Source organism: Narcine bancroftii, chromosome 5 (assembly GCF_036971445.1).
Source record: "Narcine bancroftii isolate sNarBan1 chromosome 5, sNarBan1.hap1, whole genome shotgun sequence".
Classification (NCBI taxonomy): Eukaryota; Metazoa; Chordata; class Chondrichthyes; order Torpediniformes; family Narcinidae; genus Narcine; species Narcine bancroftii.
In genome coordinates this window covers 4,920,027-4,939,623 of record NC_091473.1, presented here as the reverse complement: position 1 = coordinate 4,939,623, position 19,597 = coordinate 4,920,027, and the positions used below count along the sequence as shown (strand labels likewise).

Below are 19,597 nucleotides of genomic sequence, written 5' to 3'. Positions count from 1 at the left end.
GCTCCTTTAACAAGCTATCTAAAGCCTGTACAGAACTACCAGTATTAGGACTGGTAAGTTGGACCTTGTGGTGCAGTCCTGTGTCTCAATTAACTTTAACAGTTTTATTGCAGTGATTTGTATTTCAATGCTGCTACAGGCATTGAACATGTCTAAATTTTTAGGTATTTAAGGATTTTTTTTAAATTACAAGAATGCTTTGAAGAAATTGACATATTGCAACTTTATTAGAACATGCTCTCCATACTTAAACAAGTGTAAAGAATAGGCTCGAACAGTTTTATTTTTTTTTAAAAAACTGGTTTTTATTCTGCTATTAGTATTGCTGGTAACTATTTACTGACACAGCCAAAAAAATTCCTAGGAAACTGCAAGAGAGGTGCATTCACGACCTCAAATACATCTTCAAATGTTAAAACAAACATGAAAGGCAGGCATTACATTTCCCAACATATGATAAATAGAAGGCATTGAATGCATGGTGCTGATGACCACATATTCATTTATTGAAGGACTGCCCAGCTTTGTTTCACAAACTGAACAGGACCTCGTATTTAATATGCAAAGACACAACTGTGCCTAAGAGTAGAGACAGTATTCTCGTCTCTTAACCTCCAACCCCAAATTCCAACCCCACCCTCCCACCCCACCATTAAAATTTCCACATTGTACACAAGCTTGATTTGGTTTACATCAATTATGTTTCAGAACTTACCAAACTTTTACACAAGGAATTCAACTTCCGTTAATTTGCTCCCCTTCCCCGAAACATTTAAAAATTTCAATTGTGGCTACAGTATTAGCATTAAGAAATCCAATTATACAAAAGTTGAATCAAGCTACATCTATAAACAGTGATGGCACAATAACTTCTTAAGTTTGGTTTTGTGTCAAGAAATACAAGCTGACAGTACCTTTTCCAACCACTAAGGCTGCACCGGTTGATCATGTAATGTAGATAAGTTTAAAAAAAGTTATAGTAATGTTTAACCGAAGTTTAAGTGGATACATGCATATTGTAAAAATGACCATAGCTATACATCAGTACACCACTGAACTAGAAAAAAAAAACATTTGTTGGCTTTTAAATATTGGTAGCAAACAAGAGATGACACCAACAGTATATAGATGAGAGGTCAGAATAATCAAGACACTATTGTACTAGGTTTAACATCAATTCAAGATCTTTTTAAAATCAAGTGACTGTAAATATATGGTAGGGTGCACTTGTCTTGCATTTGAGCTTTATAGAACACTGCAAAATGCCTTGTGCCTTGGGCGCTTAGCTTGCAGGGCAGCCCGTGTGGCCATTTCAAAGACTTCTCTCACGCCATCTTTAGTTTTTGCTGAGCATTCCATGTAACCATATGCACAAATCTTGGTGACCATCTCTTTGCCTTCTTCAGGTTTCACAGGCTCCTTTACAGGATAAAAGAGAACTTTTAAAACATTTAAAAAAAAAATTCAATTATTAACTTGCTACCTAACAAATAGGAAAACTGAAACGAGTCCTACTTATTTTTGGCACAATTCTGATTTGCTAGAATAAAGTTTATCAAATTTACTAATTAGTAGCATAACAGTTTTTTAAAAAGAGGTAATCAGAATTGGTACTTTCATTTATGCCAATTTCCTCAGTCTTTTTTTTAAGCTCCACCAACTCCCCCCTCTGCATCATAGAACAAGACAGTCCAACTCCAGGGCAATGAATGCTACAGTTAAAGTGATAGGTGCTCGTGGCTCTTCAGATAAACTTGGTTCAAGAAAAATAAGGGCAATAACAAAAAAGCTTCAAATGTCACTAACATTTACAACACTTCTACTGTGAGCAAATCCAACCTGCTTTTACATAAAAATTCTAAATTTAACAAACTGTGGTAAGAATAAAAATCACAATAATATTCTCAACCTTCAGGAATAATATGAATCCTACCAATCTCTTCCTGAAGTTCCCTACTCACCTGCTTCATCTTTGCCAGTTCTCTTCGTGTATGCTCATCATTCCTCAGGTCCTTTTTGTTCCCAACAAGGATAATGGGCACACTTGGGCAAAAATGTTTCACTTCTGGGGTCCACTTTTCTGGAATATTTTCTAATTTGGAAAGAACACATTAGGTGTATTAAACTTTCAAGACTGAATCATGCACACCACCACCAGAGACCATTTAGATTTCGGCCAACTCTTGGAGAAATCCCATTACTCTTTCTTCCCCTATAATCCCAGATGTTTAAAAAAATCTAATGGCCTTGTGGAACTATCCCAAGAACCCATTTCCTCCATCCTTTCAAGCAGAGCCTTTGGAATCCCAATGACTTGAGTAAGAAAAGAATTCTCACATCAGCAATGGAAGGATATTATTCTGGCTGGAGGCCCACAACCTGTAGTCTTCCATGGGGATGTGGCTGACACAAAAGCCGCTTTCAGGCGGCCAGAATACCAGACTGTAAAGCCGCCTATTCTACCCCAATGCAGCTGAGAACCTGGCCAGGAGGAGCACTTAACTAACCCTCCTCCTGTAGGTATGTTCTCCTAGCAGTCCCAGCTGCCTGACAGTCCCCCAGGGTGGCCGGCCGCCCCAGCCCCATAGTCCCGTGCCGCAGAGAGGGGGGTTGTCAGACGGCTGCCCCTGCCCCGACTCAGGAGCCAGCGTTTGCTCCGCAGCACCTCTCCCTGCTGTGGACCTTTCAGGTGGCAGAGCACTACCTTCAGCACGTCCCTTCGCAGACACCCACGGCCACTGCAGAGCCGCATTCTCCAGGCGATTCCACCTGAAAGCGGCTAAAGATTGGTGAAGTAATGCATTGATTAGAGAGCTGTCAAATGATGCAATAGGATATAAATGAATTGCAGGTATGGGGAAAGAAAAGGCAGACAAAGTTTAATCTGGACAAGCAAGAGGACCTGCAACCTGGGAGGTGAATTGTAAATAAACAGTTAATGGCAGGACTCTTAAATGCATTGATGTATTGCAGAATCTGGAAGTCCAGGACAGGATGATAAAGAAGGCAAACATTAGTCAGGGTCTTGAGTACAAGATTGGGGAAGTTATGGCCTGTGGTTTTTGTTTCCCACATGAAGTATTGCATGCAATTTCAGTTGCCCCATTGGAGGAAGGATGTGGTGGCTTTAAAAAGTGGTTGGTGCTTGCAACAAGCTGCCAGGGGTAGAGGTGTAACCAGATGATAGTAGTATAGAACAATACAGCACAGTACAGGCCCTTTGGCCCTCAATGTTGTGCCGACCTATATATTCCTATAACAAAAACACTAAACCCTTCCATCCTCACAACCCTCCATTTTTCTTTCATCCATGTAAGAGTCTTTTAAATGCCCCTAATGTTTCAGCCTACACCATCAACTGTATGGGCTTGGAATGGGATTCCAGGCACCCACAACTCTGTGCAAAAAAAAAAACTCCTGATGTCTCCTCTAAACTTTTCTCTTTTCACTTTGTACAGATGTCCCCTCATGTTTGCTATTCCTGCCCTGGGAAACAGGCACTGGCTGTCTACCTTATCTATGCCTCTCAGAATCTTGTAGACCTCTATCAAATCTCCCCTCATTCTTCTTCACTCCAGACAGAAAAGTCCTTGCCTCATGACTCATTTTCCAATCCAGATAACAGTGATAAATCTGTTCTGCACCCTCTCCATAGCTTCCACATTCTTCCTATAATGAGGTGACCAGAACCGAACACAATACTCTAAATTGTAATTTCACCAGAAATTTGTAGAGTTGCAACATGACCTCTTAACTCTTCAACTCAATCCCCCTATTAATGAAGCCCAACATCCCATAGGCCTTCTTAACCATCCTATCAACCTGCGCAGCAACCCGGAGAGATGCATGGATTTGGACCCAAAGGTCCATCTGTTTCTCCATACTGTTAAGTATCCGATTGTACTCAGCTTTCTGGTTTGACTTTCAAAATGAATTGCTTCACACTTATACAGACTGAATTCCATCTGCCAAGCCTTTTGTAACCTTCAACAACCTTTAGCTCCATCCACAACTCCTCCAACCTTTGCATCATCGGCAAACTCACTGACCCCTCCTTCCGCCTCTTCATCCAGGTCATTTATAAAAAAAAAATCACAGAGCAGGGATCCCAGAACAAATCCTTGCAGACCTCCAAGAAGAATACTTTATGTTTAGCACTACTCTCTACTTTCTACATGCAAGTCAAATTTTTAAATCCACGCAGCTAAGCCTCCTTGGATCCCATGTCTCTCATAAGGGAGCTTGTCACAAAATGCCTTACTAAAAATCATATAGACCACATCTACCTCCCTACCCTTATGAAATTTCTTTACCTCCGCACGCACGCACGCACGCACGCACGCACGCACGCACGCACGCACGCACGCACGCACGCACGCACGCACGCACGCACGCACGCACGCACGCACGCACGCACGCACGCACGCACGCACGCACGCACGCACGCACGCACGCACGCACGCACGCACGCACGCACGCACGCACGCACGCACGCACGCACGCACGCACGCACGCACGCACGCACGCACGCACGCACGCACGCACGCACGCACGCACGCACGCACGCACGCACGCACGCACGCACGCACGCACGCACGCACGCACGCACGCACGCACCGAGTTTTATTAGGGCTCAGGCCCGACTTTTATATTTACACTGTTCCCGCTGTCGCCTCCCTTGGCTGATGACACAACATGCTTAACAAAAGCGGGTTTCCCCACGCGTGGGTACTTTCCTGCATAATTATGCCCTTCTTTACCATGTGCCATCCCCATCTGTTGGCTGTATAGCAAGGCCAGTACCATTTTGAGGTCGCTGGCCTTTAAGCTGCCCTTGCCGTTCACCTGCTAGTTTGCTTGTTGGGACCAGTGCCACTGCGCTAGCTGCTGGCCTTTGGTTGCACTTGCTGCCCGGAATGCCAGCTTGATTACCGCCGCAACGGGCCGCCACATGACCCCCCCACACCCCCCCCCCCCAAAGAACCAGCAGTATTTTCCTTGTTATTAACCTTGGTGCCCAGAAGCAAAGCCGTTGCAGCCTTCAGTGGCCTGCCACTTTGGCATGGTGCTGGTGTCTCGACTGGGCATGCTAGGTCCAGGTGTGCCAGCTTCAGTCTGTCAGTGGTGAAGACTTCGGTCTTGCCTTGACCTCCAGCTCGAATGAGGCCCTGTGGTTCTGGATGACCCTGAACAGACAAAGACAACATTCTGGCCTCTGAAGCGGTGGACGATGAGGACCCCTGTGAATGAAAGCATACTCAGTCCTCCAGGTCTTTGGTATGTTGGTCCTCACGTGTCCATGCCTAGAAGGTGGAATCGGGGTCAGGTTGCCGACTCTTTCCCTTAGCCTGCTGAGGAATGCTGTAGAGTCATCCTGCTGTCCTCCTGGGGATGGCACGAATTCACCTGGGAATGGTACGAATTCTCCCAGGACCACCAGTGGAGCTCTGTAGATGAGTTCAGCCGAAGAGGTGTTGAGATCCTTCTTGGGTGCCATGCGGATCCCCAACAGCGGCCATGGTAGCTCGTCTACTCAGTTTGGTCCTTGGAGTCAGGTCATGAGTGCTCCACCAACCCATTGGACTGTGGGTGGTAAGCTGTTATGTGATGCAGCTGGCCACCCCACAAGCTGGCGAGGTTGGACAGACTGGAGATAAACTGGGCCCATCTGTCAGATGCAATGTGGGATGGTAACCCGAACAGTGTTACCCAGGATGAGATGAGGGCCCTGGCGCACAAGGTTGTGGACATGTCTGCCAGTGGGACTGCTTCTGGCCACCTGATGAAGTGGTTGACCATCATGAACAGGTAGCAGAAACCCTGGGATACCAGCAAGGGTACGACTATGTCCACTTGGATATGGTCAAACCTTCGTTCTGCAGGCTTGAAGTGTTGAGGTGGGGTCTTGCTGTACCTTGGTTGCTTGGCAATGTGTGCATGCCTTTCCCCACCTGCTGACCTGTTTCCGCAATCCATGCCACACATATTTTCTGGCCACCAGCCAGACCATGGTCCTGATGGATGGGTGAGCCAGTCCATAGATGGAGTTGAAAACCTGTTGTCTATAAGTCGTCGAGCTGCCAACTGGGATGTCCTGGAGCTGCAGTCCCGTATTGGGGCATCACCTCGTCTTTCTGCTTTGCCTCCGCCAGTGACATGAAGTCCACTCTCCTTGATAACACGTGGATATTTGCCTGGATAGTGCATCAGCCATCACATTGTCCTTGTCGGAGACATGCCTTACATCTGTGATGTACTCAGAGATGCAAGAAAGGTGTCGTTGCTGGCAGGCCGACCAGGGGTCCGAGATCTTAGCCAAGACTAAAGTCAGGGGCTTGTGATCTGTGAAAGCTGTGAAGGACCTGCCCTCAAGGAAGTACCTGAAGTGGCGGATGGCTAAATACAGAGCCAGTAGCGCTCTGTCGAAAGTGCTGTACTTCAGTTCTGGAGGCCCCAGATGTTTGCTGAAGAAAACTAGTGGCTGTTAACTTCCTTCGATTTGCTGCTCTAGAACTCTGTCAATCGCCCCGTTCCTGAGGGATGTGCCAGGAGAATGTCATCTGCCAGGGCTTCCTTGGCCTTCACGAAGGTTTCCGCTAACTCTTTGTTCTAAGTGATGTCCTTTGCCTTGCCTGTCATCCGGGCGAACAAGGGCCATGTGTGATAGAAATTGACCATCCCCATGATCTCCTGTAGTCCCTTGGTCATGTTAGGTCTGGGGAACTTCCAAATAGGTTCCACTTTACTGGGTAGCGGTGTGGCTCCTTCTCTGGTCATCCTGTGGCCCAGGAAGTCGATGGCCTCCAATTCGAACTGGCATTTGGCTGGGTTGATCATCCAAACTCGCTAAGTTAGGTTTAGAGGTTGTGGAGGTGCACCACATGCTCCTGCTTACCATCAGGATGTTGTCCAGGTACACAAAGGTGTCATCCAGGTCTCACCCCACTGTGTCCATGAGTAGGTAGAAGGACTGAGCAGCGTTCTTTAGCCCGAACAGCATTCCAAGGATTTCCAAGAGACCAAATAGGGTGATGATGGCGGTCTTGGGGATCTGATGATATCCCCACACGAAGACCACCTTGAAGAAGATCCTTGCCCTGTGCAGGTCAGCCGCAAAGTCCTGGATGTGCGGCACAGGGTACCAATTTGGTATTGTGGCCTTGTTGAGCTGGTGGTAGTTGCAGCATGGTCTCCAATCCCCAGTTTCTTTGGGTACCAGGTGCAGGGGAAAAGCCCATGGGCTGTCCTATCGCTGTACGATGCCGAGCTCCTCCAGCTTTTTGAATTCTGTACTCCATATCTGGGCATCACCGTAGTGAGCACTGCAGAGAATTCAGCCCTGGCATATTTGTTGTCCAATCTCTGAACGGAGTCCAGGTGGAGTGCTGGGAGCCTGGCGTCTTTGAGAGAGATGATTTGAAAAGTCTTGGTGTGGACCAATCTCCCTCTCTTGTGGTCCTCTAACAGCTGTGGGCACACAGGAAGTCTGCCCTGAGGAGTGTGGCCAGCGTGAACACCCACAAGATGAGGCTGTCTCCCAACTGCAGTTGGACCTTGCTGGTACCATAGGTCCGAATCGTGCTGTTGTTAGCAGCCTTCAGCAAGGGGCCCGCCCCAAGGGGGTGGGGGCAGGATGCTGACCTCTGCTCCTGTGTTCACGAGGAAGCGTTGTCCGGACTGGTGGTCCCACATACAGGAGGCTGTCTTGGTGGCCAGCTGTCATAGCCATTAGCGAAGGCTGGCCCCGGCGTTTCTCTGAAACATGCATGGCGGCCTGCACTGGCGGGCTCCAGTGCCCCATTTCTAGTGGTAGAAACACCAGAGATCATCTGGATCACCTCTTCTGGGGTGCTGCTGTTCTCTTGGCAGCTCTGAATGGATCTGGCTATGGGGTTTAGTGACGAGCCCCATGGATGCCAAGCACTCTCAGAATGTCTGCTCGTGCTGCAACTTTCCGTGGGGGGGGGGGGGGGGGGGTGGTGGTCGCTGAAAACAGCATCAGCCAGGAACAGTTGCATGTCCTTCGGCAGTTGCTTCAGGAATGCCTCCTCAAACATGATGCAGGGCTCGTGTTTGCCCAGGAGGGCCAGCATCTCATTCATGAGGGCTGACGGTGACCTGTCCCCTAGCCCGTCCCGGTTGAGCCTTGAGAGGAGCCCATAGGTCTCCATCAGCAAGTCCTTGAAGGCATTGTATGTGCCTTCTGATGTGAACTCAAGGATAAAGTTGACCACCTGGCCAGCTGTGCCCTGTCCGGGACACTCACCACATGGTAGTACCGGGTGGATTCTGCTGTGATCTTCTGGAACTGTGTCTCAGCCTGGTCAAACCACAATTGTGGTTGATTTGTCCAGAAGGTCAGCAGCTTGAGAGCAACCGAGTCAACTGCTGCCTGTTTGCTCATCACTGGATTTACACTCACGTAGTGTAGTCAGGTTAAGCTCCATTTTATTAGGGCTCAGGCCTGACTTTTATTCTTATGCTGTTCCCACCATGGTCCCACTTGGCTGACATCACAACATGCATAACAAAAGCGGGTTTTCTGTGCACGGGTACTTTCCTGCATAACAGTGCCCTTTTTCCTCACGCTGTCCCTGTCTGTTGGCTGCGCAACAAGGTCAGTGCCAGTTTGGGGCTGCTGGCCTTTAAGCTGCCCTTGCCGTTCACCCACCGGTTTGCTTGTTGAGGCCAGTGTCGCTGCATGGGCTGCTGGCTTTTGGTTGCGTTCGCTGTCCGGAGCGTGAGGCCGCCACATCTCCTCAAAAAGCTCAATTAGGCCCATGAGGCACAACCTTCCCTTCATAAAGCGATGCCAATTACCCTTGAGTAGACTGTACTTCTCGAAATACTCAGATTCGATCCTTAAGAATCCTCTCCAATATTTTGCACATCACTGAAGTAAGACTCACCAGTCTATAATGCCCAGCATCTATTTATTTATTTAAAAACAAGGGGACCGCACTTGCCATTCTCCAATCCTCTGGCACTTCGCCTATAGCAAAGGAGGACTCAAAGATCATATCCCATGCCCCAACTATCTCTTCCCTCCCTTCCCACAGCAATGTGGGATATATTGCATCCAGCCCCAGGAACTTATCTTACATTTTAAAAAAAAAATTCCAATACTTCCTCTTCCTTAATCTCAACATTGTCTAGCACAAAAGCCTATTCCAACCTCACCTTGATCATGATCCTTTCCTCTGATGAATACTGAAGAAAAGTATTAATTTAGGACCTCTCAACCTCCTCAGCCTCAGGCACATGTTGCCTTCTTTATCCTTAAACGGTCCCACCTTCATTCTCGTCATCCTTCTGTTCTTCATAGAACACCTTGGGGTTCTCCTTTAATTCGACATGCCAAAGTCTTTTCATGTCCTTTGAGCTTTCCGAAGTCCTTTCTTAAGCTCCTTCCTGGCTACCATATTATTCTCATGAATCCTTCCTGTTTACTGTTCCTATATCTAATGTATTTCCTCCTGACTAACTGCGTCACCTGTTTTGCCAGCCACAATTCTCTTTTCCTACCATTTTCCCTGTCCCGATGGGACAAATCTATCCTGAACCCAGTGGTTCCCCAAATATCCTCCACATTACTCTGTTTTCTCCCATGAACATCTGCTTTCCAATTGCTAGTTGCTGCCTCATCCCATCGTAATAAGCTCTTCTCCAATTAAACACTTTCCCATTTTGTCTGCTTTTTATCCTTATCCATAGCTATGCTAAAGCTCAGGGAGTTGTGGTCACTGAAATGCTCCCCCTCCGACCATGTTCATTAGCCAATATTAGACCCAGTATGGCCTTTCCTCTCGTCAGCTGGTCCACATACTGTGTCAGGAATCCCTGAACACTCCTAACAAATTCAGGCCCATCCCTCTTGCAGTGAGGAAGTGCCAGTCAATATTGGTTGAAATCTCCCATAACAACAACGCTGTAGTTTCTGCTCCATTCCAAAATCTTCCTGCTAGAACATGACAGCATAGAAAACACACCATTCGGCCCTTCTAGTCTGTGCCAAAACATCATTCCGCTAGTCCCACTGACCTGTACCCATTTCATAACCCTCCAGTCCTCTCCTATCCACGTATTAGAACATTTGTTATCTGTTCCTCTGTGTCCCGAGGGCTATTTGGGGGCCTATAGACACTCCCAATACAGTGACCCCTAACCTATTTCTGACTTCCACCCACATCAACTCAGTGGACACTCCCTCTGCAGTGTCCTCCCTTTCTATAGCAGTGATACTATCCCTGACCAGTAATGCTACTCCCTCCCACCCCCCGTCCACCCCATCCTATTCCTTTGAAAACCTCTAAATCCTAGTCCCTGCATCAGCCAATCCTACCCTTCCTCCAGCCAATTTTCTGTTAAGGCTACAACATTGTAGTTCCACGTACTGATCTATGCTCTAAGTTCATCCCTTTTATTCCTAATACTCCTAGCGTTGAAACCCTCTGACTGACTGCATTTGTGTTTCTCAGAACTCAGAAAACACTGCATAATGCTTTTGACCTTCTACCCTATTCTCTGCACTCACATTCTGGTTAAGGAGCTTCTAGACAGTCACACAACTATACAGGGAAGAGAGGGATATGTGTTATGTGCTACCAATCTTTAATTTGACATCATGTTCAGCACAGACCTAGTGGGCTGAAGCTTCTGTGCTCGTGCTGCATTGGTCTGGTTCCGTATCATATCTCTAAGCAGAGTGTATCTGACTATCTGGTTGTAGACTATGTAATTAAAAGGAATTTATGTTATCTCTCCTGATCCTTCATTGTCTTAGAAGGACCAAGCTGCCTCTTCTATTTAACTCTCAGAAGTAAAATTTCATTTTAATTTGGACTTTGAAATTCCTCATCTCTGTAACTACTGTAGTAAATATCTTCAGAATCCTCTGCCAAACATTTAATATATGGCTCTGAGCATTAAAAACTAGTACTGCCCTAGCTGGAATACATTCTATATAAGCTTTGCATATCTTCATAGACAGTCACAATATAAAAAGCTAGAAAATCCAGGATGCTATTTGCTTTACCAACTGTTTTAATTTGCCTTGCCATCTTCAATGTAATCTGTATTTGCACATTTGAAAACATGATTTTCAAGCCATCAGGATTCTCATCTTATTTTAAAATGTATTAAGGCAATGGTCTGATTTCACTAATGTGACCAGCAGTTTCACAAAGAGCCAACTACTAGCTGTGATTCATTCCATATTTCTGCACATTAGATAAGTCAGAGCCAAGGGTCCAGATACACTTTGTAACAAACCTACCAGCTTTCTGCCACCTGATATATCAAGAACAGCACTATTTGTTTGAATTAAGGTCACCATCCTTAACTAAATAGGCAAGTTTAGCTATGGCTTCTCTGAATAAAGTGCAAAAACAAAGTGTCTAAGAATTTAAATAAGACAATTGGTGTTAGGGTTGTGCTGGGGTAAGGCTTGAGTTGTGTTTAAAACTCTTAGCTGTGTAATGCAGAAGTTTTGTGTAATTGAGGGGTTGGTACAGGGTTCAGGTTGGATAGAGAACCATCTGGCTCAATATTTTTGCACTTCCCACAGTGGTGACCAAGACAATTCCAAAATAATGCTTTTGAAAGATATGTTGCAAACAAAAATAAAACTCATGAAAGTAATAACCAGAGCAAAGCCATGGAAAAAAAACCCCACTCCTCCTCATCCCCCTCCAAGAGTCTCTGCTTTGAATAATGTACTAGGAATATGAGAGCCAATGACATCACATTAATTGTAATACAACTACAAGGCAAGGTTTTAATCATCCCACCCAATCCTTAACCTACAGATATTACTGCACAATGAAATTAGCCATGTCAATTTTAAAACCCTGATGGGAAAGGTGGTTATAAATGTCTTCATTTCCAGTTATAAAACTTGAAATATAGCACACACTCTTCTCAAAAAGCACCATGCCATTTTTTTATTGTTTCCACAATGTTAAAATTACTCTTCCCTTAGATGGTAATTTCTAATTGAACAAACCTAAATGATGGTTTAAAAACTAACTAAAGCAAAATTACTTCAGTTTATAGATCAATATATTTAACAAAAAGACCAAGGGTAAAACAAATCAGTGCAAGAAAAGTAGTCTCACCTAAACTGTCAGGGCTATCAATTGAAAAACACATTAGAATGACATCAGTATCTGGATAGGAGAGAGGTCGAAGTCTATCATAATCTTCTTGTCCTGCTGTGTCCCAAAGAGCTAGTTCAACCTGGGTGAAGATTAATAGTAAATTTTCATACATCTCAAATGAAAATTGAAACTCTCTGAATTAAAACAATCCCAATAATAAAATATTGCTATAATATAATTTGTTTGGTTGAGAATGAGGGTTACCTTGGATGCTATAAGTGTAATGCATTATTTTTTGACTTTTAATATGTATCTTTATGAACTCTGTATTTTTTTTAATGTGGAATTTCAATAAAAATATTGAAAAAGAAAAAAAGTCAGTCCTGTGTCAGGATAGCATGACAGCAGTAATTAATGCCAGGTACAGATTGGTGCAATACAATTTCCTGCATCAATTGTACCTCACACCACAATAACTACATAAATCTAAATCAAAAATCTCAGAAATCTGCTTTAGGTGTGGTGTGGAAATTGGAACCTTTATCCATTCAACCCTGCTGTGTACAAAGATCCCTTCTGGAGGTCATTCTGAAAAAAATTACATACAAAGGTGGATTTTCCACAAGATCCAGAATTGTACCTTCTGGAAAACATAATGGGCATGTTTTAAATTGTCCAAGTACCAAATTCAGTTTGTGAAAGTTACCTTGGCAGAAGCCAGGAAATGTATAGCAGCCACATGGAAGTCTGACCCCAAACTAAATATTACACGGTGGAATATGGAAATGCTGAGATGTAGTCCCCTGGAGAAAATTACATAATTAAAAAAAAAATGACACATTCTTTGGGGTGTGGCAATCCTATCTGCAATACAGTGACATGCAGATATAATTATACCCCTTCTGAATAAAAGAAAGGCAATAATTCTTTAGGCCAGTAGTGGAATGATTGAAATAAATGAAGTGGGTCATGACGCAGATGACGTGCTCTGGTACTTTGTTCCTTATCTTGTTTTATTTTAGGTTACTTTGGGTTTTTCTCAAGTTCCTTTAAGGGTCTATGACTTTACTGACAATTGGTTTTTTTTGTGTTTGTTTAATTTGTATAATTTTTTCTTGTGGCATTAGGGGAATGGGAGTGGTGGGGGGGGGGGAGGGTGGGGTTGGAATAAAACAGAATGAATGTTATACACCATTCTTGAGAGATTGTTTGGATTTTGGAAAGTAACCCATCTGGTAAATCCAATTCATAGCAAAGACAAATTTGAATATTGTTAAAGAAACTCAGATGTATGGATAAAGCACTATTGAACCATTTGCTTCATGGGGATTGCTGAAGAACTTAAAGATTAGATTCAGCATTATTTTAAAAACTAGGCTTTGTGTCAAAATCTTCCAAGGCATCAAGCAGCAGGCTTTCTTTGCTGTGCCCAGAATATCTTAATTTAGAAGTCCATTGATCTTTTATCCCCCCCCAAACACAATGCCAGAGATGCTTGTGAAAGTAATAGGCAACTCTGGTACAATTTCCATACCTCAAGAATATGTAATTAGTTATCACAAAGGTAGCTGGTGCACAGCATGGACAATTGAAATGGAAGCCAGATGGAGGGGAACAGGAATTACAGAATATGCTGAGGGTCAAATGGATTATAGTGACATGCAAGCAGGTGGGCTGAAACAGCCATTTGTGTTGATTATTAAAAATAATTTGCAATTTCTATTTAGACATACAGCAAGGTAATAGGCCATTTCCGCCAGAGTCCGTGCCGCCCATTTTACACCCAATTAACCTACGTCTCTGGTAAGTTTTGAACGGTGGGAGGAAACCGGAGCTCCCGGGGAAAACCCATGTAGACACGGGGAGAAGGTATAAACTCCTTACAGACAGCGTGGGACTCAAACCCCAGTCCCGATTGCTGGGGATGTAAAGGTGTTGCGCTAACCACTACACTAACTGTGCTGCCCTAAGTCTTGAAACCAAACTTTATAAACCCTTCTGGTACCCAATGTGAGCAAGTCTACATTGTGGTCAGTTTTAACATGGACATAAAGAATGTTTAAAAACACCAAATAGTCACAAGTTTAAAGAAGATCAACTTCATCTGGATTAATAGCACTTCTACAGCTCACCACTAGCTACTGTTTCCTCACCCAATCACTCCTTAACTCTCACCTCCATCTTAAAGAGGGACCCAGGCAGAGACATTCAAATAACAGAGAAATAATGCATTTATAAAATCTAAATATTGGCCTTGGTGAACAATAGACAATATCGTCATTAAATCTTTCAAATGTTATTTTTATGTTAATATTGTAATAGATTTTAACTACCAACCTGCTTTCCATCCACTTCAATATCTGCTACATAATTTTCAAAAACTGTTGGAACATACACCTCGGGGAACTGATCTTTACTGAAGACAATTAATAGACACGTCTTCCCACAAGCACCATCACCAACTATAACGAGTTTTTTGCGTATGGCTGCCATCACTGTAAAAAAAATTACAAACTGTAAATGACAACAATCAAAATGTTGATTTTTAAAAACATTTATGAGTGATTGATGTCTGTATGGTGCAACTGTTAAATGTTCTTGCAGAATGTATACCTGCAATACTGTTGAATAGGAAACTAGACCACCTGACAATTGAATAATGACACATCTATAATAGAATATATAATATAGAATAATGATGACGTGCAACATGGAGTTAGACAGAAATATACAGCTTGGTAGCAAGCCCTTTGGTCTATTGAATCCACACCACCAAGTTACACAAACCCTACATTAATCCCATTTTTTATTCTCCTCACTATCCATTTTCTACCACTTACCTACATTGGGAGCCATCTACAGGTACATATTAACCTATCATTTTTGGGATGTGAAGTAATCCCATGCAATTGCAGTGAGAACATGCAACTCCATGCATTCATGTTTCTGGTGCAGTGAGGCAGTGGCTTTATTAACCCACGAGGCAGCATTCCCATGCATCTATGAGTCTCTTCCTTATGGTTTGGGATGGGCAAGTACAGTATAATACTGCAGATTAAAAACATCTAACAGATACAGTGCACCTGCTTAGGGTGGTGGACATGCTGTTAACCAAACTGGCTGCCATCTCCTAGAGCTATTCAGCTTCATGAGTGTTGTTATCTGCACACATCTACCCAAGTGGAGAGCATTCAAGGCGCATGGAGTGTATAAAGACTGAGGATATTTAAATAGTTTAATTGCAGAAATAAAATCAAGTCTTTCCAAAACTATGTTCAATACTTCCTGGTTTCTTTCTATTTTACAAAATGTTCCACCCCATAAAATTGATTGCCAAAATGAATGAACCACATGATTTAAATAAAAATACTTAAGGTATGTTTTTGTTTAAAAAATTATTTGCAAATCCTTTGTAAAAACTAGTTCAAACCTAATAATTATTTTCCAGTACTAATCAAGTCTCCAGTACCAACTGCACCTTGCATCAGATCCAGTAATTTGCCCATAAAATATGGCTTAAATTTATACTATAAACCAAATATCAGTGTGAGATTTCTAATTTGCTCCAACAGAAAGCACATTTTTCACATTTGGTCACTGATAGCATTGTCCTCATTTACCACTGTTCTGGACCTGAAGCAATTATTCTCAATATCCACTCCAGCACACAGTTAAAAGCACATCACTTTCATTTCCTTCCAGCTCCCATCTTGCTTCACATTATTTTCTAACTACATGTACTAGCACTGCTACCAAATGCTCTCATTTATCCATTTTCATGTGTGAACATCAACAGTAACAATGAGCTTTTTCAACTCTACATTTTTGCATCAAATGTGCAATAGAGCTGGATATTGTCAACATACACACTGTACAAACTCCATCAAAGGGTCATTTAAGGACTCTTACTTTACACATTATTTATCATTGAATACTTATTTTCTGTATTGCAGTTTGTTTTAATTTCTTTCTTTGTTTGCATCTCTCTCTTTTGTATACATATCTTCTAGAGTACAGTTTTTGGCACTACCAAAAAGCAATGTTCCCTCTAATTTTTAGTCATCAGTGTGCGCAAAAAAAAGGCTTTTTTTTCCCCCGGTGACAAAAGTATTTGCACTGAATGCTTGTGCAAATGTAAACTTGAAATTGTTTCAAGATCATTTTGGCACAGCCCATCTCTCATGGCGAATAAAACTGTATGGGCATGTTTTAATATAATACAAGTAGGATTGCATTCTACATAGTAACATATTTGTCAAGATTAATATAAAAACGATTTTATTTTAGGTAACTAACCTTTTGTATGCCCATTAAATGCCTTTGTGCGCTGGTTGCAAAATGTGTGTGTGTAGGAGTGAACACTGCCAACAAGCAGAAATTCTGTGGGGCCCGAAGGAAAAAGAATCTTAGGGTTACACGTGATGTCATACAATATAGTCTAACAAACACAAAGCTTTCAACTTTGTGGCCATATCTTTTCTACTAATAATTTTAAATTGATAGCAGAATTTAAAGTAAATTCTTACCAAAGGCAGTTATTTGTAAATATTTTTCAAAATATTAAAGTCAGACATGCCTTAAGAATTGTATGCTAAAATATGCTCTTTCAAAAGAGTTTTTCCAGTAGCTTATGAATTTGACTCAGTTTCTCTTTGAAACTAAACTGGCAGTATTACAAGGTTACAAGCTTCTGGCCCTCTAAAAGTCCAAATCAGCTTCAGAAGCAAATTATACTTAGCCCCACATCACTGCCATCACCCCATAGTCTGACAAATTCATTCCTTTCAGAAGGTTTATGTGTTCTCTTTTAAGCACTGTTATCCGATCTGGCTGTGTTCAATTACGAGAACATAATTGTGTTCAGTTTCTGCCACGTTCAAGAGATGGCACAGTGGAACAGCAGTTGGCCGCAGGGTCCTATATTCAATAGTGGCCTCGTACTGTAAAGCAATTGGCATATTCTCCTCATTTTGGCTTTATTCTCTAGTTTTCTCCCACCTCCCAAAAACAAGCAGAAAGGTTAATTGGCAACTATAAAATATCCTGTGTAGGTAAAGTGACAAAAGAACTGAAGAGAAGCTGAAGGAGATACAAGAGGAAGTGTGAATTGTAGACGGTAAAGAGAGAAAGGGAAATTGGACAGATGGGACTGTTTTGCTGGGAGCCAACATGATTTCAAGGGCCCAATGGCTTCCTTCTGGGCCCAAACAAGTAAAGCACATCTCAATGAAGACAGAAAACATTTAATATGAGACAACAACCTCAGCCATCATCTGTAAGGGACAATAGTACACTTAAAAATCCAGAGATTGCAGATTTGGCACAGTGGTAATATTCTTGGCTCAACATCAAATACTGCTTCAGTTAGTTCAAATGCCACTTCCAAATAATTGACCTTTCCAATGCTGTAGTTAAATAATGGCTTCATCCACTCTCAAGACAATGGTCAAGAATTTGTGAAACATGGAGGGAGTCACGTGATGGAGTAGTGGCCAGTCAGGAAAACCAGCCCTCTCCAGGAAAACAGGAAAAAGACAAAGCACAACAAAAATAAAATATAAGAAATAGAAGATAAAGTTACAGAGAAGAGGAGGATGGCATCCAAGAAGGAGAAAATTAAAACAACTGGAATAAAAGAAGTAGAAAAATCACCGAAGAAGAAAGAAGAAGGCCTTACCTGCATGAAGGAACAGGACACTGTGGTGGCGAAGTGCGCCCGACCCCCGAGGTCAGTGCCTGCCCTGTGGAGTTGCGACTCATCTGCCGGTGGACTTCAAAAATGGCTCTTGGAGCCAAACAAAAGTGCACAACCAACGGAAAAAAAAAAAAAGAGGACAATGGTGGGAGGGGGTCTCAGCAGGGGAGCGGGCACTGGGGCGCTCAGCTGGAAGATGAGAAAGGCAGCAGAGAAGGGAGCGACATGGGAGAGGGACGGAGAAACTACCAGCAAGAAGATCAACAGCAGGAGGCACAACAGAGGAGTAGCCCAAGAGGGAAGGACCAGCAAGAAGAGGCCTGACAAAGAGATGCAAACAGATCCACAGGAAAAACAGAAGAGACAAAACACAAAGAAGAGAAGAAGACACAAACACAGATATAGACAAAGAAGAGGAAGAAGACCAAGATTTCACAGAGAAATAGAAGGTAAAACTGATGGACAAAGAGAAATAGGTAAAACTGATGAACAGAATATAGATAGTTTTTTTGAAGAACAAATGAGGTAATTAAAAGAATGGCTGTCATTAGAATTTAATGCAATTAAAAGGAAAATGAAAACAACAGAAGATATTAAAATGCAAAGGTTAGAACTGGTAATGACAGAAATAGGGAAAAGAATAGAGAATGTGGAAGAGTGGGAAACAGCTGTAGAAATGTAAGTAAATGACAAAAGAAAAATTGGAAGAAAGTGGCAAAAACATTAAATAGACGCAAGAGTTGTTATCTCAGAAAATTGATATGTTGGAAAATTATAGTGGACAAAACATAAATAGTGGGCCTGAAGGAGGGTGAAGAAAGCAGAGACATGAAGGAATTTATAAAAGGATGAATCTCAAAGGTCCTAGGAACGACAGAAATATAGGAAGGAATGGAAATAGAAAGGGCACACAGAGCACTAGCTCCGAAACCGCAGACACATCAAAAACCAAGATCCATCTTAGTAAAATTTTTGAGATATACGACAAGAGAAAACATACTGGATGGGCAAGGAATAAAATTAGAAAAGACAATAAACCATTGGAATACATGGGTCAAAAAATATTTTTTTTTTACCCAGACATAAGTTTTGAACTCTTAAAAGAGGAGGAAGGAGTTCAATACAGTGAAAACGATTTTATGGAAAAAAGGTTACAAATTCATGTTAAGACATCCAGCTGTGCTTAAAATATTTATACCCGGGGAGCAAAACAGACTGTTCTCAGATCCAGAGGAAGCGCTAGAATTTCCAGAACGTTTGCAGGACAGAAGAGATGAAGAGGTGTAATAAGAATGAAGAATGGCAATAAAGTTTTCATAAAGATGTAAAAACAATCTATATGTAAAGAACTAAAGAGGGAAAACAGAAGGGAAGGAAGGAAGTAAGGGTGGAAAAAGAGAGCTTTGTTTTATGTGTTAAAAAAAGTTTTCTGGGGAGGGCTGGGGGAAAAGGGAAGAACCGTCACAGCAAAAATCACTTGATGCTGCGAGCAAGATCGCAATCCAAATGAAAAGGGGAGTTCTGGTTGCCTGGCAAGGGATGAAGGACAACTCAGAGAGGGAGGGAACTTTTGGGGTTAAGGTATTAGTGGGTGTGGGATACGAGGGGGTATTTTAGGTTTTAAATGTGTTGTTGTACATTAAATTTAATAAGAGAAAAACTAAAATGAAAATGGGGCATAGGGGGATGGAAGTGGTGAAGAAATACAAGCAAGAAATAAGATGGCCATGTTGAACTATATGGCTATAAACATTAATGAATACATAACCAAATTAAAAGAGGTTACTAAATTTATTGAAGAAGG

At 42.7% G+C, this 19,597-nt stretch overlaps 1 protein-coding gene across 2 annotated transcripts in view; it reads right to left on the bottom strand.

Annotated features, from left to right (window-relative positions):
- Window positions 1-208: 208 nt before the first annotated feature.
- Window positions 209-19,597, bottom strand: part of LOC138763052 (transforming protein RhoA-like) — a 48,426-nt gene continuing 29,037 nt past the window's right edge. The window contains exons 2-6 of one of the 2 annotated variants that reach the window (XM_069936606.1): window positions 16,395-16,478; window positions 14,436-14,593; window positions 12,117-12,237; window positions 1,962-2,092; window positions 209-1,419 (exon numbers count right to left, since the gene is read on the bottom strand). In XM_069936606.1, the coding sequence (XP_069792707.1) occupies window positions 1,246-1,419; window positions 1,962-2,092; window positions 12,117-12,237; window positions 14,436-14,591 (582 nt within the window). In that variant the 5' untranslated portion in view covers window positions 14,592-14,593; window positions 16,395-16,478 and the 3' untranslated portion in view covers window positions 209-1,245. The remainder of the gene's footprint in view (window positions 1,420-1,961; window positions 2,093-12,116; window positions 12,238-14,435; window positions 14,594-16,394; window positions 16,479-19,597) is intronic. The other variant, XM_069936605.1, reaches the window with a different exon arrangement.